At 48.1% G+C, this 25,330-nt stretch overlaps 1 protein-coding gene across 1 annotated transcript; it reads left to right on the top strand.

Moving 5' to 3' along the window:
• Positions 1-1,208: 1,208 nt before the first annotated feature.
• On the top strand, positions 1,209-24,213 carry RIMKLA (ribosomal modification protein rimK like family member A; the record flags this gene model as incomplete). Its single annotated transcript, XM_080922153.1, has 5 exons — positions 1,209-1,371; positions 15,462-15,692; positions 18,278-18,364; positions 21,496-21,699; positions 23,756-24,213. 5 exons carry the CDS (start codon positions 1,209-1,211, stop codon positions 24,211-24,213), a joined length of 1,143 nt encoding a protein of 380 aa, XP_080778279.1.
• Positions 24,214-25,330: the final 1,117 nt, after the last annotated feature.

The raw sequence follows: 25,330 nt of genomic DNA, 5'->3' as shown, positions 1-25,330 counted from the left end.
GTTAAACCAGGCAGTGGTGGAGCACACCTTTAATCAGCACTCGGGGAGCCAAAGGCAGATCTCTGTGATGAATTTGAGACTAACCCGGTCTACAGAGCGAGTTCCAGGACAGGCATTACACGGGGCTAAAGGGCGACAAGGTTACACAGAGAAACCTCATCTCCAAAAACCAAAAGGATGATGATGATGATTTCAAAAAAGAATTTTTTAAAGAGCTGGAAACACATATGGATAAAATCAATCCCATAGCGATTTAGAAGTGACTAGCTGGGGACTGGTGAAATGGCTCAGAGGGTAAAAGCACTTGACCTGACTTTGATCTCGGAACCCACATGGTGGGTTTTGGGAGAACCAGCTCCTGAAAGTTGTCGTATGATCTTCAAGTGCCAGCTGCAGTAAAACGCCACCGGCTCGTCTTCTGCACAATAAATAAATGTATAATTAATTTATTTTCAAAGACGGAATGCCAGGTTTCATGCTATTGTTTGCAGGCAGAATTTGCAAACGGCTAGGACCACGGACATGTGAACAGAGGACTGAGTTGGAGGGCGGAGGGGAAGTGAGCTGTGGAGCAAGAGGAAAAAACACACCCCAGGGGTCCTCTCAGACCTATTTTTATGACACTGGGGTTATGATGGTCCGCTGGTGCAAACCGGGAGGGGATGCTCAGAAAAGGAGACCCTGAGAAAAGAAAAAGAATCTTCGAATTATCTAAACGAATTATCTAGCTGTTAAGACCCAACTGCCTCCTTCTCCCAGCCTGGCTGCAGGCCAGGATTGGGACAGACAGATCGTTCTTCTAAGGGTCAAGTCCAACTGCAGAGCCCCGCCATGTGACCTTGCCAGTCTGGGAGTTGTCTTTGGAAGAGGCTTAGTGGAGCCTCTGAAACTCGCACCTCTCTCTCTGGGGAAGCACCTACCCCGCCGGTGGCCCACCGGGTTCCCGGGGTCGCCCCAGCCCCGCCCGGCCGCCGCAGGCTGCGCAGCTCCGCAGGTTCCGGGCCGCGTCCTCCCCGGACGGCGCGACGAGCTGATTGGCTGGGCGGAGGCGGAGGAGACGGCGGCGGCGGCGGCGGCGCTGGGCGATCCGGAGCATCTGCCTGGCGGGGTCTGCAGAGGCGCCTGGCGCACGGCGCAAGCGGAGCCGCGGTGCTCTCCTGGGACGCGCCAGGGGGTCGCGCGGGCGGGCGGCCGCAGCCTCGGTCGCCATGTGCGCGCAGGTCTGGCTGCTGACCGACCGGCTCATCCGCGAGGACTACCCGCAGGTGCAGATCCTGCGCGCGCTCCGCCAGCGCTGCTCCGAGCAGGACGTGGGCTTCCGGGCGGTGTTCCTGGACCAGATCGCCGTCACCGTTGTCGGCGGCCACCTAGGTGAGCTCAGCCCGGGGAGGGAGGGAGGGGCGCCGGGGTCCCGTGAGCCAGCGGCTCTCCTCCTTGAGCCCCGCTCCGAGGTAGCCGCTCTTTGCTGCATGCACCCTGAGGCCAAGAGTAGAGTAGATGCTTAATTCATTCATTTCGGAGCCGAGTTAATGGGGCATTCGCATTCACCTGAAGCTAAAGGCACCAAACCTCACATTGTAGGTTCTCCGAACACAGGTGACCTGTCAGGTTGGATTCCGAAATGTAAAGGACCAAACCAGAATTCACAAAATTGCTCTTAGGGCAGATGCTTGGGAAACTTTTCCGGTGGTACTTATGCCCCAGAGATGAACGCCCAGGGTAGAACACTAGTCTCAAACTGGGAACCTAATTATAGGAGACAGCTGAGAATAGATTGGGATTGTCTCTGGAGGGGAAAGGGCGAGAGGGGACGATTGATGATTTCCATTTATTCGTCCTCCTTCCAAAGAATGTTAAATTCTGATTCCAAGATAGTCACAAATACCTTCAGACCTTACTCGTCCGTTCAGTGCCGGGTCCAGGGGAATTGGGGGTTGGGGTATGGCTATTATCCCTGACTGCCTATTCAAAGCGTTCTGTTTTCAGATAGTCTTACTATCTTCAGTACATGCCTGCTATGCATTGCTAAGCTATCTATGACTTTGGAAACTCGTATTCACTGGCTTACAGTCTGTGTTCTCAGCAAGCTCTCTGAGATAGCCAGCTATTTCAGGGGGTCCAGAGCTGAAGAGGGTTTGGCCCTCTTGGATGTGTCTTGGAATGTTATCTATATTTCATCTTTGTCTGATTGAGTAGAATCCCTTTAGCAAGGGAAGGGATTCCACATCCTGAACAGACTACTTGCAAGTGAGGTTTTGAGTATGTGCCCCTAAGTGAAATAGTTCATTTGTACATTGTTCATCCGTAAGTGTATTTAAACCTTCCATAATTACTTTTGGAGTAGTATTTGCAAGCATTAGACACCCCACATTTCAAGAGGCGTGGTTAAGTGTAAAAATACCATTGCTCAAGCCTGGGTTTCTGAAACCCTCGATTGGTTAACGGTGAAACTCCATTTCTGAATAGAGAATCTGAAGAGCTGGATTCTTCTGACAGCTTTTATGTTAACAAATGTCTTTGCTTTGCTTTGTGAAGATCATTTTGACTTTGATTTCTAGGGTTTTGTTTGGTTTTGCATTTTCATGGTTAATTTTATGTGTATGGGTGTTTTGTCTCCATGGATGTCTGTACACCATGTGCATGCAGTACCTGCAGAGGCCAGAAGGGGCATCATATCCTCTGGGAACTGAAGCTACAGTTGTGAGCCGCCATGTAGGTTCTGGGATCCAACCTGGGTTCTCCAGAAAAGCAGACAGTGCTCCTAACCACTGTGCCCTCTCTCCTGCCCCCATCTCTTTGAATCGTGTATGTTGTATTTAAGTTAAGGTTCTCTATACTTGAAAAATCCGTGCTTCGGGAGCTGGAGAGATGGCTCAGTGGTTAAGAGCACTGACTGCCCTTCCAGAGGTCCTGAGTTCAATTCCCAGCAACCACATGGTGGCTCACAACCATTTGTAATGGGGTCGGATGCTCTCTTCTGATGTGTCCGAAGAGTGCAACAGTGTATTCATATATATATATATATATATATAAAATGAATCTTTTTTAAAAATCTGTGCTTTGAGTTCCATATTTAAGTGGACAGATCAGTTACATTCTGGTGATCTCAATTAAATCATTAATATCAAAATAAGTTTGCTTGCTTATTTTACAGCTTGTAAAAATGTCCTCTGGAGAGGTGGTAGTCAGATTTTCCCATCATTCATCAGTCTTTACATGTACGTCCGTACTTCTGAAAATGCTCTCTCTGTATATCTAAAAACCCATTTTAAAGAGGCAATTCTAAGAAAAGTGAAAATTAAATAAATAAAAAAAAAACACCAAAAACTAGTCTTCAATTTTCCCATCCATCCATCAAGCATCTGTATAGAGTTCCCTGTGTCCGAAAGGAGAAAAACTAGTTTGTGAACACAGACATTTTCACACATGAATTCCACTTAAGTGCTTACGTGCTTTCTGAATCACTATGATTTAATTTGTTTGGTTTTTTTTTTTTTTTTTTTTTTTTTTTTTTTTTTTTTGAGACGGGTTTCACTAGGGGTAGCCTTGGCTGGCTTGGAACTTGCTATGTAGACCAGGCTGACCTCACCTCCCAGAGATCCACTTGCCTCTACCCCCCCCCCCCCATGCTAGGATTAAAACCATGGCTCTGTGATGGTTATTTTTACTTTGATGATCTACCCTAACCAACCTGGATTCGGATGGTGCTGGGGGTGGGGAGCCCCTTAAGGAGAGACCATCGACCCTCAGGTTACTAATGCAGTCCTATAGAAAGCACCCCCTCTACACTCTGCTGGCTTAACTTCTCACCTACCTTGTTTTGTTCCTTTGAGAAGCTGCAAATCCTCTAATCATTCACTAAGTGTTTATTTCCCTGAACACAGGTGATCACAAGACCAAAATGCATGTAACTAATAGTAACAGCAGTAATAACGAAGTCATAATAGTGGGTCCTCATGCCTGTGTGCTTGTGGCTTGTGCTCCGTTCTTCTTACTTATTAATACTCATAAGCAGCAGTGAGGTCATTATGCACACAGCACCAGCTGGGAGTTACAGCGGTACTCAGTGGATCTGCTGTCTTCTCAAGTGTAAGCCAACATTGGCATCACTGTTGTCCTGTGATTCCTGGGCTCCCACTACAGTGACAGTCTGAGGTCCCCATCTGGCTCCCCACAGATGGTAGAATTCCATTCATCCCTCAAATCTAGCTCAAGTCACTGGTCTCTCCTGGAGCCATTCCTAAGCTCCTTCCCTATCCCCATGGAGATAACTTCCACCTGCTACCAAACATCAGAGTAGCACCCATTGAATTTTTACTATAATTTATCTGTGTACAAGGCCTGCATCCACCCTCTCCCCTATCTAGGTGAAATTTTTTTCTATAACCAGGACATAGTAGGCCTTTGCTAATGCTTGTTGTCTAAATTGAGGTATGAGGCTTGTACTGAAGTATACAAGGCTTTTATGCAGTTGGTGCCTGTGTTTGGGAGATCATGATTAGATGTGTCTGTGATGAGCTGTTCTACGGAGGTCAGGTTTACTAATGACAGTTAAGCTCTCCGATCATCCTCAGGTCAGAATTATTAACTGACTCAAGAAAAGGGGATAGTTATGAAGTCATAAGCCAAGCCATAGAAAATGTGTTTGGCCTGGCAGAGGGGCCCGTGTTAGCATTGTCTCTTAGGAAGAGCATGATTCAGCATTCCTGCCGCTCTCAGAGCTTGAGCTTTGGTGGCCTTATCTGTTTATTTATTTATGTTTATGCAGCCCTGGGGATGGAAGCCAGGGTCTTGTATAAGCCAGGCAGCTGGTGATCTCCCAAAAGGATCCAGTGCTACAAAGTTCTAGGTCAGGTTCTCTTTTATCTGTGGCACAAAAAAATTGAACTCGGGGCTTTGTTCACATGTTAGGCAAGCAGCCTGCCATGTGCCCAGTCTTTTCTTTTTTTATTTTAAGACAGAGCCTTGCTTTGTTTCCAATTTAGACTGTCCTTGAATTCAAGCTCTTTCTAACCTGGACTATATGAGACCCTGTCTCAAAAGGAAACTGCACAGGTGGGTGTGGGGCTCGAGCTGATCCCAGTGACTGGCAGGCAGAGGCAGGTGGGACAATGCAAGTTCCAGGCCAGCCAGGGCTACCAGTTGAGTTCCTCAAGACTTCCCCAGCAGCAAGTGATAATTCAGTGACTCTGTGTTGAGGACTGAATAGGGATGATGGGTCTTTACTCTCGTACCTTTATCATTAAGTTTTAATACATGTTTTATTCTTCACGACAATCCAGTTTCTCCATTTTACCCAGTTTGTTTGGCAGGTATTGACTAAGCAGGGCGCCAAGACATATTCTGCAGATATAGAATGGCAAATAGGAACAGACGTGGCCTTCACCCTCACAGATTTATGTGTCATGTGTTCTGCCACCATGTGTCTGCTGACCGAGTGCAAGGTGTTGTTCTAGGTACCTGAATAAAAGTACCAGAAATCATTGCCTCTCCAGGAGATTACATTCTATATTGAGGTAGAATATAAACAAGGTAAGTGAACAACACAGAGCATTTCTGAAAAAGCAAAAGGGGAAAAAATGGAAATGCGCCCCCCCCCATAGACTCAAGTGTTTGAATGCTTGGCCCATAGAGAGTAGCGTTATTAGGAGGTGTGGCTTTGTTGGAGCGGGTGTGGCTTTGTTAGAGTGGGTGTGGCTTTGTTGGAAGAGGTGTGTCACTGTGGTGGGCTTGGAGGTCTTACTAGCTCAAAACCAGGCCGAGTGGCATAGTCCTCTCCCTGCTGCCCATGGATCAAGATGTAGAACTCTCAGCGCCTTTTCCAACACCTCATCTGTCTGTATGCCACATTTCTCACCATGATGATGATGGCCTCCAAAACTGTAGGCCAGCCCTAATTAAATGTTTTCCTCTGTAAGAGTCGCCATGGTCGTGGTGTCTCTTTATAGTAAGACAGGAAGAAAGCAGGCGGTACAGAATGGAATTATGAGGCTGACTAGTGTGCCCTCACCCACAGGTGTGTTCTAGTCAAGAGCAGGAGGTCAGGAAGTGTACAGTCTGCTTTAAAGAAGGTGCTCTGATGAGGGCCGAGAGCTGCACTTATCTGTAGGTATAAGGAAGAGTATTTGGAATGCAGTTAGGAATTAGCTGGCGTAGGCAAGTGGCAATTCTGGGTTCTCTGTTGAGGGTCTGTGACCTCTCTAACCATGGGTAGCTGGCTAAGTTTACAGTACCAGCCAGGAAGTTCCTCCGTTTGAGCCGTAAGTCCAGTTAGACAGCTGTTGGTTACCCCAGATGCAGTGGGACAGCTGTTGGTTACCCCAGATGCAGGGGACAGCTGTTGGTTACCCCAGATGCAGTGGGACCGTCTTGCTGCACCTGCTCATTGTTGTCCTTCCTGGGCTTTACATCTGGGCGGGACTGTTGATTGCTTTTCTCCCTTGGCAGTTTGTAGGGCACCTTCCGATATCGTGAGAGCTAGACCTCAGGGAAAAGGTGTGCAAGTCAGTTCTAGCTCGATCAACAAGCAGGTCTTACCTCCAGGTTCTGGGAGGCAACCAAGGGCAATGGTAGTAGCCTCTGTTGCTTTAGGGGTCTCTTGGAATCCCCTGACCAACCTGAAGGGAGGTTCCCCCTTTTGGCACTAGAGTTTGGCTCCTGTAGGGGATGGGGAGACATTATCACCCTATGCAGCATAACTCCATTTCAACCATATGGATTCTATATGTATTTTTAAATAAGCTTATTAAACAATGTTTCCCTTTGGCTTCTCCAAACATTTTCAATGCTCTTTGCTCTCTGTCCTCCCTCTCCTTCTGGATTATCCTCCCCACGTCCTCCTACCCCAAGAAGTTCACTGTTTAGCTGTAGAGAGTAGAGTTGTCCTGGGAGGAAGGAACACGGAGGAGTCCTGTTTGGAAGAACTCGGGAGTGTGGGGCAGACATGAGGAGAAGAGGCTGAGGGGTGGGGTGGTGAGGTGAGGTGAGCAGCTACACAGGGTCTTTGTGGGTCAGTAATGGACATTGGTGTCACTCTGGATAATGAGGGGGTGACAGAGAAAGGATGGGGGCAAGGCATGGCAGTTCGCAGTGAGAGCCACTGTAGCATTTTGAGAGGAGCAGGAAGCGTAGTGAGAACACAGTCTGCAAGATGATTTTGTAAAGAGCCTGTGGAAAATAGGGGGGAGTCAAGGGGAAGCTAAAGATGGGGGGGGGGCTTTGCCTATAGAGGAAGGACCCATGGCTCACTTTCCCTGTGATTCAGTGAAGAGGGAGACACTACATCTCTCCACCCACCAGGGGGCGAGAAGATAAGCTCTAGAAGGTAAACTGAGGAGCTGTGAACACATCGACCCTATGTCTAGGGCCAGTGACCTGAGGAAAAGGTGAGAAAACATCCCGGCTTGGAAGGGCAAATGGGGAAACAGAGTCACCAGGAAGAGAACGGCCTTCAGCTGGACTCAGAAGAAAGAAAATATCTGCTTTTGTTTGTTGTGATAAAGACCACAACCAAAGTGACTTGGGAAGGAATGGCTTTATTTGGCTCACAGGTCCCAGATCACAGTTTGTCACTCCCAGAAGCCCAGACAAGAACTCAGGGCAGGAACCTGGAGGCGATTTTTGGGTCACTCTCTATGGTGTATTTAGCTCAATGTTTCTTTGTTTTGTTCTTCTTTCTGTTGCCATTATTTTAATATTTGTAAAGATTTGTTTAATGTTTTTAATTATGTGTTTGTGTAAGTGTACACATGTATGTGCCCTACATACATATGAGTGTGCACCTTACATATGTATGCGCGTGCCCGCAGAGGCTGGAGGAGTTGGATTACTCTGGAGTGGGAGTTAGAGGCCTTGCCAGCCGCCTGATGTGGTTGCTGGAGATGGGTCTCTGGTACTCCAGAAGAACGGTGTGTGCTTTTAACCGCTGAGTCATCTTCTCCAGCTCCATCCGCCTGCTTTTTCTGCAGCCCTGGACTACTTGCCTAGGGTTCCTCTGCCTGCAATGGACTGGGCTCTCCCACATCAATCATCAATTAAGAAAATGCCTCACAGACTTGCTTCAGGCCAGTCTGATGGAGGTATATCTTCAGGCCAGTCTGATGGAGGTATATCTTCAGGCCAGTCTGATGGAGGTATATCTTCAGGCCAGTCTGATGGAGGTATATCTTCAGGCCAGTCTGATGGAGGTATACCTTCAGGCCAGTCTGATGGAGGTATATCTTCAGGCCAGTCTGATGGAGGTATATTTTTTCAGTTGAGGTCCCCTCTTCCCAGGTGACTCTAGCTTATGTTGGGTGATAAAATATTAGCTGGTACAGAAAGGAAGGCTCACCTGGAGGGGTTGGCAAGGGGGTTTAGAGCCCATTTGGTGTGGTCTGAGAGGATACAGCAAAGATGAGAAGGGACAGACAGACGGACAGCAGAAAACCATACGGGCTGGGAGAGGAGCTCAGTGGTTGACTGCTTGCCCAGCAGTGGGGGTCACACAGCGGGGGTGGGGGTGGGTGGACAGCCATGGAGTCTGGGGTCCATGAGCCTCAAGTAACTGAGACAGGGGCTTGATAAGACTTGTTTCCTGGTTTTTAAAAAGGCCGTGTTGGTGAGGTGCTGGCGTTGAGAGGAGATGGGCAGGTTTGCCTAGTTCTGGGACTCTTACTTTTACAGAAGGGGAGACAGGTCCAGAGACACAGCAGACAGTTCAGCCGGGACTCTGGTGTGAAGGCCAGGCCCATTTTGCCTCCATGGCAGCATCTTGGAAAGTTTTTCTAAGCCCTTCCTGGGTGCTAGTTCTGTTCAGAGTGGACAAAATACCCACATTAGCTTCACATCTTCTGAGCCCAGACACAATGGGAGCCCCCCAACTCCTGTCCTGTCTGAAATAGTCCTCCATTTTCCCCCATGCAGAGACAACCATCCAGGTTCCCTGTCTCCCAACACCACAGGGCACCCAGGACATTAACAGTCATGTGTTGGCTTTCTCCTTATACCACAAGGACATTGTCTCACTGCTATCTGTCATTAGAATCATGGCTGTTCTTCAGCTATCTGGAGCCCTCCCGTGTCCTTACCCTCTAACCATTTGACTGCTGGATTCCACTTCTGCAGCCAGGAGTCTGTTCTGCTAACACCACACACACACACACACACACAGACATGTGCATATACCTCTCTCTCACACACACACACATACATGCATATACCTCTCTCACACACACACATGCATATACCTCACTCACTCACTCACACATGTGCATAACCCCTCCCACACACACACACATGATCCCATAAGGATAGGAGAATGAAAACCATACCCTAAATTCTAAATTTCTGGCTTCCTCCTCTCAGGTGGGTGTATTTGTGCTCCATGCTGGGGGTGGGGGGGATTCCCCTTCAGAGAATGCCAACTCACTGATCTTAACTCCCCACAGCCCCTTCCTAGACTCCTCTCTCAGCATTTCTTGAAATCACTGCCTGTTTGTCTACATGAGCTCACATTGTGGTCTCAGGGTGTCCTGGGTAAACCCAAACTGAGATTGACCCAAAGAAGCTGCCCAATAAAATACCTCTGAATGGGGACAAAGTAATGCATGCACTGAGTCAGACTTCAGCTTCCTGTGAGCTCCGGGAGAGCTGAGGTTGCCTGCCTCACCTTTGTGCCGTTTAGTGGGTGTGTCTGCCTCAAGTTCAATAAAGGCTGCACTGAACTAGGAGACCTCAGACAGCAGTGCGTGGGGAAGGAAGAGGCCACACACGTCACTGTGGGTTTCCGTGAGATGGAGGGGAGATTTCTTTGAACATCTTCCCCCAGAGAACCTCAAAAGGGTAAGCACAGTGGTGACTGGATCTACCCAGAGTCCGTATAACTCCCTCAGGAGAGGTGGTGACACAAGGAGTGGGGGTAGGGTGGACATGGAGAAGTGGAGAAAAGCAGCAGGGACACAAGCCTGTTGCTTCCTTCTGACACAGTACACATGCAGAGGGTAACAGAATGCCTGGCTCTGGAGCTTCAGTTCCAGCCACAGTGGCAGGATCCTGCTAAGGTACCATCGACTTGAAAGGTGCCCCAGTAGGGTTCCGCCTTGCTCCAGTCCTTCGGGATCCTGCTCTTTCTGCTGTTTGCTTTGTACGTGATCCAGATTAGTGTTGGTGTCTCCTTTTGTGAAGCCAGGTGTGTGCATGTGTGTGTGCGCGTGCATGCATGTGCAGGCTAGGAGAGCTGTAAACCCCAGTTCACTCCCTTTGTGTAAATGTCAGGACTTTGTGGTCAAATCCCTTCCTAGGGTCCATATTTTAGGATGCCTCTAAATGAAATAAAATATATGGATATTCTTAGGAGACTACCCAGCACAGAGCAGATAAATGCTCAGCAAAAACACCATCCAGAGGCACATCTGGCTGACGACCATTTTATGGCCATATTTCCCTTCCTCTCTGTGGATCACAGAGAGTAGGGTTTTTGTTTTTGTTTTTTAAAGCTCTACCTTGGAATTAGGATTTGTTTATTGCAGTGGAGACATAGTGATGCTATATCTCCATTGTAAGGTACATTTATGTGGTACTGCACACACAAATGATAAAGTTACTTCTGCTGAACTTAATTCATCCTAATACAGGTTATGGAAGCAGATTTGATTCTTTGAAGAAATTATTCTACTTCTCTGCCCTGGGTCCTTTTTGTTTGTTCCGTTGTTGTTTTAAGACAAGGGTTCACTATGTAGCCCAGGCTGGCCCCAAAGCTATGATCCTCCTGCTTTAGCCTCTGCAGTGCTGGGATTACAAGCATGCTTCATTTTTTTATTAATTCGACATAAGCTCAAGTATCCCTGCAGGAAGAGGGAACCACAGTTGAGAGGATATCTCTATCACAGTGCCTATAGGTGAGTCTGTGGGGTATTGTCTTAATTAATGATTGATGTGGGGGCGAGGCCCACTGTGGGTGGCGCCATCCCTGAGCTGGTGGTCCTGGTGGTCCTGGGAGGTATAAGAAAGCAGGCTGGGCAAGCCACTGGGAGTAAGGCAGTGAGAAGAACTCCTCCATGGCCTCTGTACCAGATTGTGCTTCCAGGTCCCTGCCTTGAGTTCTAGTCCTGAATTCCCTCAGTGATGGTCTGTTACCCAGAAGTACAAGATGAAATAAGCCCTGTCCTCTCCAAGTTGCTTTGGTTATGGTTGTTTGGTTTATCATAGCAACAGCAAAGCAAGCTAATACAACAAGTGTGCACCAGGCACATGAAAACAGAATTCAAGAACAAGTTGAGATATAGTTTGCCCACGAAAGTAGAAGATGGAGAAAAGGCGTTTTGGTTCCACAGAGTTGAATTATCGTCGCCGGGTCATTGAATGGTCGAGTTTGATGTCCAATCCTGCCCCTTACTATCTTACTGACTTCTTTGAGTGATCGCTTCTTGGTTAAATGTTTTAACGTGGTTTGAGGCTAACCATAGTGAATCTCAAGCCCAGCCAGGTGTCCAAGGGATGGAGGGACCCAGAACTGCCTGCATCCTCCCCCACCTCTCTGAGTGAAGGTCATGTCAAGTCCCTGGTTATCTGAGAGTGAGGGAGGCTTTCCTTCCCATCACCACCAAGAAGAGCCCATCCTCTAGTTCACACAGGTTCTCCATACCCTTGACCTGAGGCCAGAAAACCTCAATGAGAATCCGAAAGATTCTGGGAAAGGTGACATGCTCAGTAAGTGGTATCCTTGCATTAGGCTTAGCAGGTGCCTACCTGGGAGTTGATGCCAATGTGGAAATTGCCTGTGTGGTTAAAGGTCTTTGCAGGTAGGTTTGCCAAGAAGCCAGCCCCAGATGCAAATTGTTCTTGGCCCCATGTGGCCGCTGCTTTTACTGAAGCTCCAGTGAGAAGCAGCTTTCTCTGCCTGAGGTCACATTGTAACCATGTGATGATGGCCAATGGGAAGAGACTGAGCAAGCACATATGGAATGGTCCAGAGCAGGAGTGTCAGAAATGTCAGAGGACAAAGGTGTATGGTCATCCCTTAGTATTTGCAGGTAATTTGTTCTAGACCCTTCTGTCCCATATCAAAATCCAAGGATGCTCCAGGCCCTAACATGTCACCTTCAGCACACCTGCAGATCACTTAGAATACTCAATGCAGTGTAAATATTGTGTTAATAATTGTGGGTTCTTTATAGATTATTTCTTAAGGTGGGTGGGATTTGAACCCAGGGCCTTTTGTCTAATTGGTGAGTGACTTACCACTCAACTATACCCCCAGCCCTGGAAATAGTTGCTATACTATATTTATATTGTTTAAGGAATAATGTCAAGAAAAAAAAAAAAGCCTGGACATTTTCAGTATGGACGTAAACTAAATTTTTCTAGTACTTTCTATTTGCAGTTGGCTGGATCCATTGATGTGAAACCCATGGATACATGGTGCTGGTACAACCCCCAACCCAACCATTCCCTCTTGCACAGGGCTAGACAGCAGCCTAGGTAGGCACCTGACCTGTGCTCAGCCTGCCAGGGCCTTTGGGGTTCCACTTTAACCCATTGCGTTCTTCATTTATTAAAGGCTACAGTGGGAATGAGCCAGGCCCAAAGATTTACAGTTGGAGGAGAGAGATGAAGTCCTGGTAAGACGTCCCAGGTGTCTGTACTGCTGCTTGTAGAGGCTGAGCTCTCTGTGCACTGTGGTCGGTATTCCCAGAGATGGACCGAATCCTGTTCTTCCATGTAGAAGTCTGTGAGTCTGTGGCTTGTGCTGGGATTTGAAAGCTGGATGCTTCTCGTGCTTCTTGCTTCCCCGAGTTGCTTTTCCGTTGCCAAGCTATTTTCTCATTGAGCAGTTAAAATAAAAATGTCCTACCTTGCTTTTTGGAATATCTGTGTCGCAACGGTGTCCGTGCCTTGTGCTGATTGGTTTCCGAAGCGTCTTGGGTCTCTGTCTCACTGCGTGGCGATATGCTGGGCTTCCCTGTTTGTTCGCTGTTTGGATCAGTGTGGCTACCTCTCCTTTTCTTCCAACTTTGCCTCGTCCCCACTTCTCCGATACTTGTTCCAAAGGCTGAAGGGAGCGGAGAATCTTTCAAACTGCCAGGAAGAGCGCCTTCAAGCAGTCCTGTTGCTGGTGGCCAAATGAACCCAACCCAGCTGCTTCTTACAGACTAGTCCTGAGACAGTTCAACCTAATGGGCTCACAGCGTCAGCACAAGTGCTGGGGGAAAATGTGATGTGATAACTGTCCCTCTCCATCCACACCTTTAAAGAATAACCAGTAAATTATTTGGAATGGCTGACTTGTAAGTTAGAGCCACATGGTCCTTTTTGTGGATGGCTTGCTTTCTGTTTGGTTGGGTTGTTTTTGTTTTGTTTTTGCTTTTTTGTTTTTTGTTGTTGTTTGTTTTTTGTTTTGTTTTTTGAGATTTTTCTTCTTCTTTCTCAGCTTAGAACTTTAATGTTGATATAACCACCCTATCGTTGCCACATGGCCCAAGCAATCTTCGAACTCTTTATCCTACTGTCTCAACATCCTGAGGGCTGAGATTGCAGGTGTGTGCTACCATGCCTAGTTTAGGAGATGCTGTGTGGCACTGTGCAAGCTTAGGAGGACCTTGAACTCAGACCCTCATATGAAGTCAGTAAGCACTCTAGCACTGAGCAACACCCCACACCTGAATCCCTGTTAGAGAAAGTTTGGTTTTACTTGTACTTGGCTTTTGGTACCATATATAGATATAATGCTATATGTTTAAGCCTGTGAGGTGGGTCTGTAAAATGTACTTTAAAGTTTTCTCTAGGTCCTTTAGGAGATGCTTTGAGGTTGGTTAGGATGGAAACAGACCCTGTAAGTCTTGGAACTCAATTTTTACTGCTTTCACATAGTCTGTACCCCAACTTCCTCACTCCATCCCAGGTGCCCAGTGCCCTGTGGATACTCAGTATCTGGAGTTAGACAAACCCTAGGGTGTCAGAGCTGAGAGGCACCAAGCAGTTTGCATAGCCACCTCTATCCCTGGCATTCCCTCTGTACCATGTTCCTGTGCCCACTCCATTCTAAGGGGTGGAAGAGTAACTGGACCTGGTGAAGCCTGGGTCCTTATTCCTGCCGCTTCTGTCCAATTCAACAAATACCAGGTGCCAGCCAGGAACCAGGCGCTGCTCCAGGGACGGAGTCAGCACAAAACAGAAAGCATTTCACGGCTAGCTCTGCCTCTTGGTGTCATGCGAGGCAAGCCAGAGGGTTCTTCACAGACGTCCTTCAGTAACGTGCAGGCTGCTCAGGGTCCTCTGAGTCTTCACATCAAGTTGAGGCCCTGGTTAGCCCAGAGTCAGGTAGACAGCCTCAACTCCTTCTGCTTGTGAGTGTTACAGTGCCTTTTAGTGAGTGTTACTTAATGAATATTGAGTCCAATATTTGTTAAATGTTGAACTGATTTTTTGTAGGCATTTTAAACTTTGGTTTTGTAATGATATACACATGAAAAAAATTCTGGAAAATTTAGATAAAGAAAAAATACAAAAAAGGACTGGTCAGAGGAGCCCATGTTCATAATCCTGATACTGAGGTGCTGAGGCAAGACTGGAGTGTTTCTATGAAGCAAAGCCACATGGGATACATTGTGATGCCAGGCTAGTCAGGGCTACATAGCAAGACCCTGGAGACAGGAAGACAGAGAGAGACAGACGGAGAGCCAGAGAAGGACAGAGAGATTGAGAGATTATTTGTAACCCTATTCTCGATGTTTAAAATGTGTATTTATTTTCTTTCCCCCTATGCATCTATATACATAGTTGAGACCATAGTGAATTAGTTATTTTGAATCCCGAGGCAGCTGGGAGTTGAACCCAGACATTGCACGTGTCTGGTAAACACTTTACATAGCAGATCTAGAGTCCTGTTTCTCCATCTAACATTGACATTTGCATATAACAATGAGACTGTGGTTCATAAAGATTGTTTAGCTGGGTGTGGTAGAGCATAAGCCTGGAGTCTCAGCCCCCGAGGCAGAAGGACTTCGAGTTTGAGCTAGTCTGGGCTACATCATAAGGTCTGATTTCAAACCAAATAAAACTAGCGGTAATGGGGAAGCGGTCACACGTAATGCTGAGCCAGTTCACGAGGCTCAGTCATTGAAGAGTGTAGAGATCCCCAAAACAGTGGCACTGATGCCCTCCTGAGCCGCTGGCCCCAGAGCAGCCCCCACCCCAGGAGAAGCAGGACCTCACTGCAGCTGTGCCACAGACTCTTCTAACTTGTACCAATCTGGGTGCCTTACATTCTCTTCCCCTCTGCGTTCCTTGTACCATAATCACGTTGTGCCCATTTGCCGGAGGATGGCGCTGTCTACGGCTTTCTTGCGCCATACACCAGCATACACCATCATGCTCACTCGGCAGTGCTGAGGCTCTTTTCTGGCCAGGTGAACACTGGAGGCACTTCCTCCAGCTGATAAAGCACTGGCAAGCGATGTGCTCACTCTAGCCCTCGCTTGCAGGCCTGCAGCTGAGCCAGAAACCCCTGACCACCTTCCCCGACGTAGTGGTTGTACGAGTATCCACGCCTTCTGTTCAGTCGGACAGTGAAATCACCATCCTGAGGCACCTGGAGAAGCTGGGCTGCCGCTTGGTCAACCGTCCACAAAGCATCTTAAACTGCATCAACAAGTTTTGGACATTCCAAGAACTGGCTGGACATGGGGTCCCCATGCCAGACACCTTCTCCTATGGTGAGTCTTTCGAAAATATATTTATAACTCCTTTCTAACATACTGGTGTCTCTCTTCTCTCTCCGGGAAACTTTTTCTGTGTCTCTGGATGCTTTTCTCTGTGAGTCTGTTTACCTGTGGGGGAATTCGCATATTGGATACCGGCCAGTCTTTCGGTGTGAAATGCCATGGCCACTCCCGGTTTGTAGTTTGAAAAACATGGACCAACCACTGTAAGAGGATGTCTTATATTCTATTGCTGTGAAAAGACCCCATAACCAAGGCAACTCTTAGAGTAGAAAGCATTTAATTAGGGGCTGTTTACAGTTTCTGAGATTTAGCCCATTATCATCATGGCAGAGACCATGGCAGCAGGCATGGTCTTCGAGAAGTAGTTGAGAGCTACATCCTGATCCACAGGCAGAGAAAGAGACCTGGCCTAAAGTGGGCTTTTGAAACCTCAAAGCCTACCATACTGACACAATCCCTCCAACAAGACCATACTCTCTAATCCTTCAAATCCTATCAAAGAATTTCTTCTACTCCCTGGTGGCTAAGCATCAAATATATGAATCTATGGGGAGACATTTTTATTTGGACCACCACAGTGTAGTCCTAGAATTGTCCAGCCCCCAAGGCATTCCCATGGCATCAGAAGCAAAGGGCAGCAAATATACAGGCAGTTTTCATGCAGTGTGGTCAGTGTTCAGAGCCTTAGGCTTACACAGGAGTTCATAGGAGAGCTTCTAGTGCAGTGATCAGACATCGAGGACCACTTCCTTAAAGAGGTAGCATCATCTAAGCTAAAGAGAGCTGCAAAAAGAAGGGCCTGGAGTAGAGAGCAGAAAAAGAGGCAGAGGCGAAGAGAACATACCTAGCTGGTGGTACTAGTTACAGAAGTTACAGAAGGCTAAGGGTACTCGAGAGTTGAGGATTGGAAAGATAAGAGGGTGCGGCACGCAGTGTGCCAAGATAATGGTGCCACAAAGCTAACCGGAGGCTTCTGATCAGGAAGCGTCTACTCAGAGTCACCCCGCAGATCATGTTGGCCACCACACAGAGGCTGAATTACATAAGACAAAGTGGAGACGGGTAGGTGTGGTAAGCGTCTTCAATGAGGGGGGAATGGCATGGCAGAAGCGCCTGGAGATACAATAGAGCAGAGTGACTGGCTGTGTATAGGGGTCTGGGGAGGAATCGAGGTGACTAGGTTCTGCCTTGGGTCAGAAGACGTCAAAAGAAGTAAACTGGTAGTCAGGGTAAATGGCTGGTGCAGGGGGGGGGGTGCGATTTCAGTGGAGACTTGGTGTGTTTGCGGCATTTACAGTCCGCATGAGGAAAAAATGCCTGGGAGGCAATGAGCAGTGAACCTGAAGCTTCCAAAAGGCTGGGGACAAGGATGTAGAAGCCTCCCTTATGCTGAGCGAAGAGAGGGACAGGAGGGCATGCAGGATGAAAGAACAGAGGTCTAAAGGGTCCGACTAAAGGACCTTTCCATGGAATGTTTATGGCTGTTCGTGCTGAAACCCTAAACATTAAGCTTAATTGCGAGACTAAAACTATCTAGACTCCAACCCCATCGGAGACTTGAGAAGAAATAAATGTTATTTGAGGGTGCAGGAACTGTAGGCAAGCAGCTTCCAAAACTATAGAAGTGACAGAAAAAGCTGGCTGCCTGGACAGCCCCCCACCCCCCCCAAATCTCTCTGTAAAATTGGAGCATCCATCTTTAGCCTTCTGGCCCAGAATGTCTGACAGACGTTTTTCTGTGAAGCAAAAAAAAAAATATATAAAGAACTGTTTACCCTGTCTTGGCAAAGCTCAAAAGTGAGCTGTGTGTGGTGATGCACATGGGAGGTGGAAGCAGAACAGGTTGTAAGGTTGAGGTCAGCCTGGGCTACAAAGTGAGATCATCTCATAGGAAACAAAAGAATAAAACATAAAATAATGGGGGGGGGAGGGGAATCTTTTAGGGGATGGAAGAAGAAGAGCCTACAACAGGAACTGGGCAGCTGCGATTTGAGAAGTGAGAGGGGAGAGAGCAGAGGTGTCACATAGGGAAATATGGCTTCATCAAAGGCTCATGTGGCTCCTCAGGACAAGAAGACTGCTTTCGCTCCGTGATGAGGAGAGGAGCCATCATAGGAGGCTTACAGAAGTGAAGACGGAGGGAAGTGGTTGAAATCTGCAACTTCCAAGCAGCTCTTAGACAGTGGGTTACAGGGTTGGAGTTAAGGGATAGTGAGGGCCCAGCAGCCTCCATTTGTTTAGGATGGGGGTGAGTCGAGCATTTGAGGAAGCCAGAACAGAGGAGGTAGGAAGGTGACCTGAAAAGTATGAGACATCCAAGGAAGTCGCAAGCAGGTCCCCACTTCCTTGTCGGCCACTGTAAGGATGCCATGAGGATTACCACAGCTGGTGTGACGTTTCTAGACGCTGGCAGCCACCTTCCTCTGGTCCCACCTTGCGCATTACAGGTGTGGTTCCTGCCTGTTGGGTTTGGATGGATTTGGATTGATTTCATCAGCACATTGTACACAGGCGAGTGCTGGGCCAGCCTCTGCCCCTCGGCCAACACTTTATTGATTCTCACCTTTTCTTGGCAGGTGGGCACGAAGACTTCTCTAAAATGATCGATGAAGCAGAGCCCCTGGGCTACCCAGTGGTGGTGAAGAGCACACGGGGACACCGGGGTCAGTGGTATCTCTGGGCTCGCTGGGTAATCAGTGCATGCAGCTGCAATTCTGTGGTACAGTGTGTTCCGCACACTCACAGTATGTTCTGCACACTCAGTGTGTTCTCCCTGCCCTGGTCAGCTCCCTCTGCCCTCCTGCCAGACGCCTAACTCTCCTTAACTATGCAGCAGACGGTCCCCTGAGCTGATTTAGATTCTCAAGTCTACAGCCAGAGCATCTGCGCTTTCCTTCGAGTAGATTCTTGGAAACAGAGCTCTTGTTGAACACCCTCCCAAGTCCCCATGTTACCTGCTGGACCGAGTCCATGTTCCTCGCAGAGCCGTGGTCTGTGCAAACAGCCTTCATTCCAGGCTGTCCTTAGTCACCGGAGAGACTGTGTCCATTCTACATAACCATGTGCTCTCATGAGTTCACCAGAATTCTGCCTTTGCTCATCCTGTCAGGGCTGCTCCTGACGTCATACACACCCCTGGTCTGTAGCATTTTGCTCTTCTAGTACAGTGCTCAACAGTTCTAGCTTTAAATGATGCTCGGGGTAGGGGCTGGGCCCTGAGCACCTTACTCTATAAGGCAGTGGTTCTCAACCTTCCTACCTTGTGACCTTTTGATACAGTTCCTCATGTTGTGGTGACCCCCTCCCACCATAAAATTATTTTTGTTGCTACTTTATAACCGTAATTTTGCTACTGTTAAGAATCATAAGGTAAATGTCTGTTTTCCGCTGGTCTTCAGCGACCCCTGTAAAAGGGTCATTTGACCTCCAAAGGGGTTTCAACCCACAGGTTGAGAAACACTGATATAAGGTCTGCTACACTGCTTAATGCAGTGGAGGGGTGCAGCAGAGGTCTCGGCAAGAGAGTAATCCCCCTGCAGTAATGCTATGTAACTCAGATGGCATAGCACACGTGGGATCAGGAGTGGTTGAATTAGTATGCTTGGTAAACGTGATGCTACAGTCTGGCTCCGAGTGCTGGCTACAGTTTGGAGAGATGCTTTTCAGTTTTATATCTTCTGTGTGTGTGTGTGCATGTATGTTTGCATGTGTGCACGTGTGTGTGTGTTTGTGTGTGTGTGTGTGTGTGTGTGTGTGTGTGTGTGTGTGTGTGTAGATCCCAAGAGAAGGCATCAGTCCTCTTCTGTTACCTTACAGCTTTAAGGCTAATCAGAAAGCTCAAGTTTTTCAACTTGCCTGGCAGCCTGCAGACCCAGCGATCCTTCGGTCTCCAGTACTCTTAGAACTGGAGTTGCAGATAATCACCAGCCACCTGACTGTTATGTGGATGCTGGGATTCTAATCAGGTTCTCAGGATTGCACAAGCACTCTTACTCACCCTGTCTTTCTAATTTAATTTCATTTCATTATTATTTTTTAAAGATTCCATAGCTGTTATACTTCTTTCTGGTGGTGACAGGAAACCTAGGGAAAACATTTCTTTCCTTTTTTTGCCTAAAAGAACGCTTAGTCACGCATGCTCATGCCAGATTTGCAGAGCAGACCTGTTGGGCATGCTGCTCCGACTGTTCACTGAGATGCAGCTAGAGAGCAGGGGCTGGAGGACAGCAGGAGCACAGATGACTCCAGGAGCAGATGGGAACTTCAGAATCACAGAGGAGCTCTCCCAGAAGGCCACAGGATGGGAGCCATTCCCTGTGGAACCAAGTGGAGATGGCCAAATAGTAAATTTATTCACGTAGGAGGAGGAAACAGGAAACTGGGAAGATGGCTCCAATGGTAGCATGCCTACTGAGTGAGCATGCGAATCTTGGTTTGGCTCCCCAGCACCCACATAAAAAGCTAAGTGTGGTGGTGCGTGCCTGGAACCCTCATTCTGGAGAAGAGAGACAGGGTGATCGTTGATCTTGCCTAATCGGTGAGCTCCAGGTCCTAGTGAGAAAAGCTGTGTCAAAATACTAATAATAATGACGTGGAGGGGATGGTGGAGGTAGTTCAGTGGGCACAGCACTTCCAGCGCCGACGTGAGGACCTAAGTTGGAAACCTCAGCACCTTTGTCAAAAGCTGGGAGTGGCTTACGTGCACCTAACCAACCAGGCATTGAGGTTGGAATAGGTAGAGACAGGTAGATGCTGGGAGCAGTCTGACTGGACAGCTAGCAAGACAACCAGCTTCAAAGACCCTGTCTCCAGACAGTGACAGAGATTGATGGAAGAAGACACCCAGCATCTTGCTCTGGCCTCCACACCTTTATGTGTACAGGGTGCACACATGTTCACTTGCATCCACTATGCATACATATCACATACGCACACACACATGTACACACATACATCTGACATTGATCTCTGTCCTCCATGTCTCCCACATTCACATATATGTGAATATATGCAAATATCACACACAAAAATAGAAGTTAGGAGGGTGTCTGTCAGGTCCCCTCCTATGAGCCGACAGGCGCGTCTTGTGGCAGCAGCGTGGACCCTGTGGGCCTCTTACCGTGTTGTGGTTGTCCTCTGCAGCTCTCTGCATCCACACTTGAGATTCCTCTAAACTGTGTTCAATTCATTATGTTCTGTAAACAAAGATGAGTGTCTGCCTGCCATATATACTAATCCCAGTGTAGACTTTAGAGCACTTAGGCAGGCAGGCAGACAGGCAGCAGGCAGCAGGCAGGCAGCAGGCAGGCAGGCAGGCAGCAGGCAGGCAGGCAGGCAGGCCCTGTAGCAGCTTGAGGTGGTGGGAAGGAAGCACTTACTGATTGTTTAGGAGTTTCAGCATCTTGCTTTGGCTCCTTATCTGAGTTTCTGGGATACATTATAGTTTCACTTTGGGAGAAAAAAAAAGGCAGGCACAGGATAAACTCTGTAATCTCAGCGCTCTGGGAAGCTAGGATTGAGGGATCAGGCTTTTAATTTTAGGGCAGCCTGGTTTACAAACAGAGGGAGACCTCCTTTCAAAAAAGAAGCAAACAAACAAAAATCAGGTGTGGGGAGACAGTGGGGTTAAAATTTTCATAAAATAGCTCTCATCAAAGAAATGGGAGGTACCAATACACGGAAAGTTCTAGAAAGCTAGTACCTGTTTGGGGCAGGGAGACAGGCTGGGAGGTAGGATGATAAGACAGGCCTACAGCCTGTCCAACGGTCTCCCTTGCGCTCTTTCTTCTTAAAGGAAAAGCTGTTTTTCTGGCCAGAGACAAGCATCATCTTTCTGACATCTGCCACCTAGTCCGCCATGATGTGCCCTACCTGTTCCAGAAGTATGTGAAGGAGTCACACGGGAAGGACATCCGGGTGGTGGTGGTAGGCGGTCAGGTGATTGGTTCCATGTTGCGCTGCTCCACAGATGGCCGCATGCAAAGCAACTGCTTTCTAGGTGAGATGGGGAAGGATTGGGGGTGGGGGTGAGGGAGGGGCCGAGGACCTCAGGGACAGCTTGGAGGTGGGAGGTAGGGGTGGGGGGAGAGGACCTCTGGGAAAGCTTGGAGGTGGGAGGTGGGGGATGGGAATGGGGGGCAGAGGATGTTAGGGAAGGCTTGAGGGTGGGTGGTGGGGGGTAGGAGTGGGGGACAGAGGACCTCAGGGAAGGCTTCGGGGTGGGAAGTGGGAGTGGCTGGGGGGGGAGAGGACCTGGGGGAAAACTTGGGGGTGGAAGGTGGGGGGATGGAAGTGGGGGGGCAGAGGACCTCAGGGAAGGCTTGGGGGGTCGGGGTTTGGGAGAGGGTAGAGGGCCTCACAGAAAATGAGAAGGGAACCTTTCCCTTGCCCATTGCAGTCCAGAGAGGAATAGGAAGTCAAGGGCTGGGCCAGAAAACACGGTCCTGGTGTCGACACTGGAGTATAAAAGTTTGTTGTGTAGATGTTAGGACTCAGCAGTCAGGGTTGACCAGGGAGTGACCAGCATTTGGGCAAAGGTCCATCTGAATAAAACATGGGAGGCATAAGGAAGGAGGTGAGGAGTTAGACTTGAAAGCTCCATCCCCTCAGTTGGTTTACCAAAGGCCTCACAAGGTCTAACCTGTAACCCGGATGTCCCCAGAGAGCTATGAATGCAGTCAGCGCAAAAGCATAAACATTCTTGAACCAAGGTGCTGGCGAGGGGAAACGTATTTGCTCTCATGTTTCAATTGAAGATTTCCTTTTCTTTTCATGCATGAAGCTGCCAGAAAGCTGCAGTTTACATTTTGACTGAATATAGAGAATCCTGTCCCTTTAGCCCCCTCAGAAAGTTTGTTTTCTGTCATCCTTGTCCCTATCACAGAAAACTCTCATCAAACTTGGTGAATCAAGTATGTTGGTGATTTGGAAAGAAAAACCTTATAGTTATTTCCTGACTCAGCAGTTGCATGCTCCAAGTTCATTGACTATAAAGAGGCTTATTGGTTGACTGGGTCCTGTGTCACTAAAAGTCCCCAAGCAGAACCGCACCGTCTGCAGGGGAGCGGGGAAGAGAGAGATTATGAGCAGGGGTCCTCAACCCTCCTAATGCTGTGGCCTTAACACAGCTCCTCACGTGTGGTGGCCCCAACCATAAAATTATTTTGTTGCTACTTCATAACTGTAATTTTGCTGCTGTCATGAAATGAAATATGAATATTTGATAAGCAGGATCTCTGATACGGGAACCCTGTGAAAGTGTTACTCGACTCACAAAGGGGTTATGACCCTTGTTGAGAATCACTGGGTTGTGAGTTCTTGCCCTGGGCTGGCACATGGCCCAGAATCTATGTAGGCAGACAGTTGTGAGAGACTCTGGCTGTTGTCTTCATGTACACAGTAGCCATGTGCAAAGCCACAGTGTGGAACCTCAAATTTGTGGGTATACATGGTGTGTTTGAGACCTGAGGTTGACAGTATATTATTATTATTATTATTATTATTATTATTATTATTATTATTATTATCTTTCATTTTCTGGTAGTCGGGACTGAACCCAGAGCCTTGTTCATTCTGGGTGGGTCCCCTGGGCCCTTATTTCCAGCTCAGCATTATCATTGATTATGAAGTATTTTGTTCCTGTCTGCTATAGGATAAGTAGATTATCATTTTTCATTTTCATTTTTCTAACAGCCATTTATTGAATACACACTGTGTGTCAGGCGCTGTGGTTTTCCAATATCTATTTTTACTTTTAAATATTTTAAGTGTGATTCTATGCCATAGGTGTGTAGGTGCCTCCGGGGACCAAAAGAGAACATTGGATCTGTTGGAGTTACAGGCAGTTGTGAGCACCTGAAATAGGTGCTGGAAACCAAAGTAGGGTCCACTGAGCCATCTCTCCTGCCCCAACTTTCTAAACTTTTAAGTGGCACTGTAGATAAAAGAACTTGTCTCACTCCTCCTTTGTCACCAGTCCTGTCTCTCTTGAAGATCATTAGCCTCCTCAGTGAGTGGCATTTTGTCACCTTGGAGTTGCTGTGCTTTCTTTCCAGGTGGTGTGGGTGTCAAGTGCCCTCTGACAGAGCAAGGCAAGCAGCTGGCTATCCAGGTGTCCAACATCCTGGGCATGGATTTCTGTGGCATCGACCTTCTCATCATGGATGATGGCTCCTTCATGGTGTGTGAGGCAAATGCCAATGTCGGCTTCCTGGCCTTTGACCAGGCGTGCAACTTAGATGTGGGGGCAGTCATTGCAGACTATGCCATGTCCTTGCTGCCAAACAGGCAGACTGGGAAGATGGCCATCCTCCCGGGACTGGCAAGTCCCAGGGAGAAGAATGAGCCAAATGGTTGTGTTTCAGCGCAGGGAGTTGGAGAGAGTGTCTATACCCTCACCAATGGGTCTACCTCTAGTGAGAGTGAGCCTGAACTGGGAGAGGTTCGGGATTCCTCAGCAAAAACAATGGGGGCCCCGCCTGCCCATGTTGCCCGAGCCTGGTTACAGCATTAACAGGATTGCTTTACAATTCCGGTGAATTCCTGCTTTCTTGGCAGCATTCAAACCAAATGCTACTGCTTCCCTGAGTAGTGTTCAGTGAATTAGATCTGGACTAACGTGATTTCATTTGCACAGAAACTAGAAAACCCCATCCGGGCACTCAGCATCCTTTCTAATGACAGTGTGAACAAACAGCCTCGCTTTGTGGTTTTTGTAACAACTCATAATGAAAAACACCCGTCGAGAACAACTTCCCGAATGACCGATTTGAAACCAACATTTATTGCAAGCACGTCGATGGAAGGGTAGCGCTTCAAGGCGCTGAGTCCGTGTTGCTGCCCCTGGTCATGAGCAGCAGCGAACATGTACTTAGCTCCTGGAAACACCGCTCTCAGATGCAGGAAATGGAGGCGTGTGCAGGCGAGAGGGATGCTCGTGTCTGCTCCCCCCCAGTCACCATCGCACCTCTTTCCTCTGACACTCAGCTGCTCCCTGAAGCGCTCTGTAGAAGGTGAGGCTGGGACACTCCTTGACTTCACCGGTTGGCATGGGTCCTGCTTTGTAACCCGGGATCGCCATAGGTAGCTTTGTCTCTCAGAACTCACACTCCTGCTTTACCTAAGGTCAGCTCCAGCAGCTTCACGCACCTTTGCTGCCTTTGGCCTCAGCTGAAAATGCATCTGATGAGCTATGGCCATTTGTTTCCTGTGCACTAGAACTCAACACCATGGACTTTTCCTTTTCAGTGGACTGTGCTTACTTGTCATCTGGAAACCAGTGGGATTTTACCACAGCAAGTTACCAGGCGATGACTGTTCTTCCCCGCCCCCCACCCCCACCCCCACCCACCCCCACCCCTGCTTCTTCTGCACATGCTGCTGTTCTCCAGACTCCAGGAACCTGTCCTCACCCATTTTTCCAAATTGGGGAGATTTGGGTATTTGTGGAGGGGTGAGTGGACTATTGTAGACATGATACCAAGTGCTTTTTTTCTGTAACTCTTAAAGCAGTAGATGAGATCTTTCCCCTGGGACAAGTGGTAGAGACAGAGTTTTGTTTCTGCTTATAGAGGGTCTAACTGAAAACAAGCAGCGAACAGATCTGCCCAGAGTTACCTCATATACATACT

This window comes from Micromys minutus, assembly GCF_963924665.1.
Source record: "Micromys minutus genome assembly, chromosome: 9".
Classification (NCBI taxonomy): domain Eukaryota; kingdom Metazoa; phylum Chordata; class Mammalia; order Rodentia; family Muridae; genus Micromys; species Micromys minutus.
The sequence above is the reverse complement of the archived record's forward strand: the minus strand, read 5'-3'. Positions and strand labels throughout refer to the sequence as shown.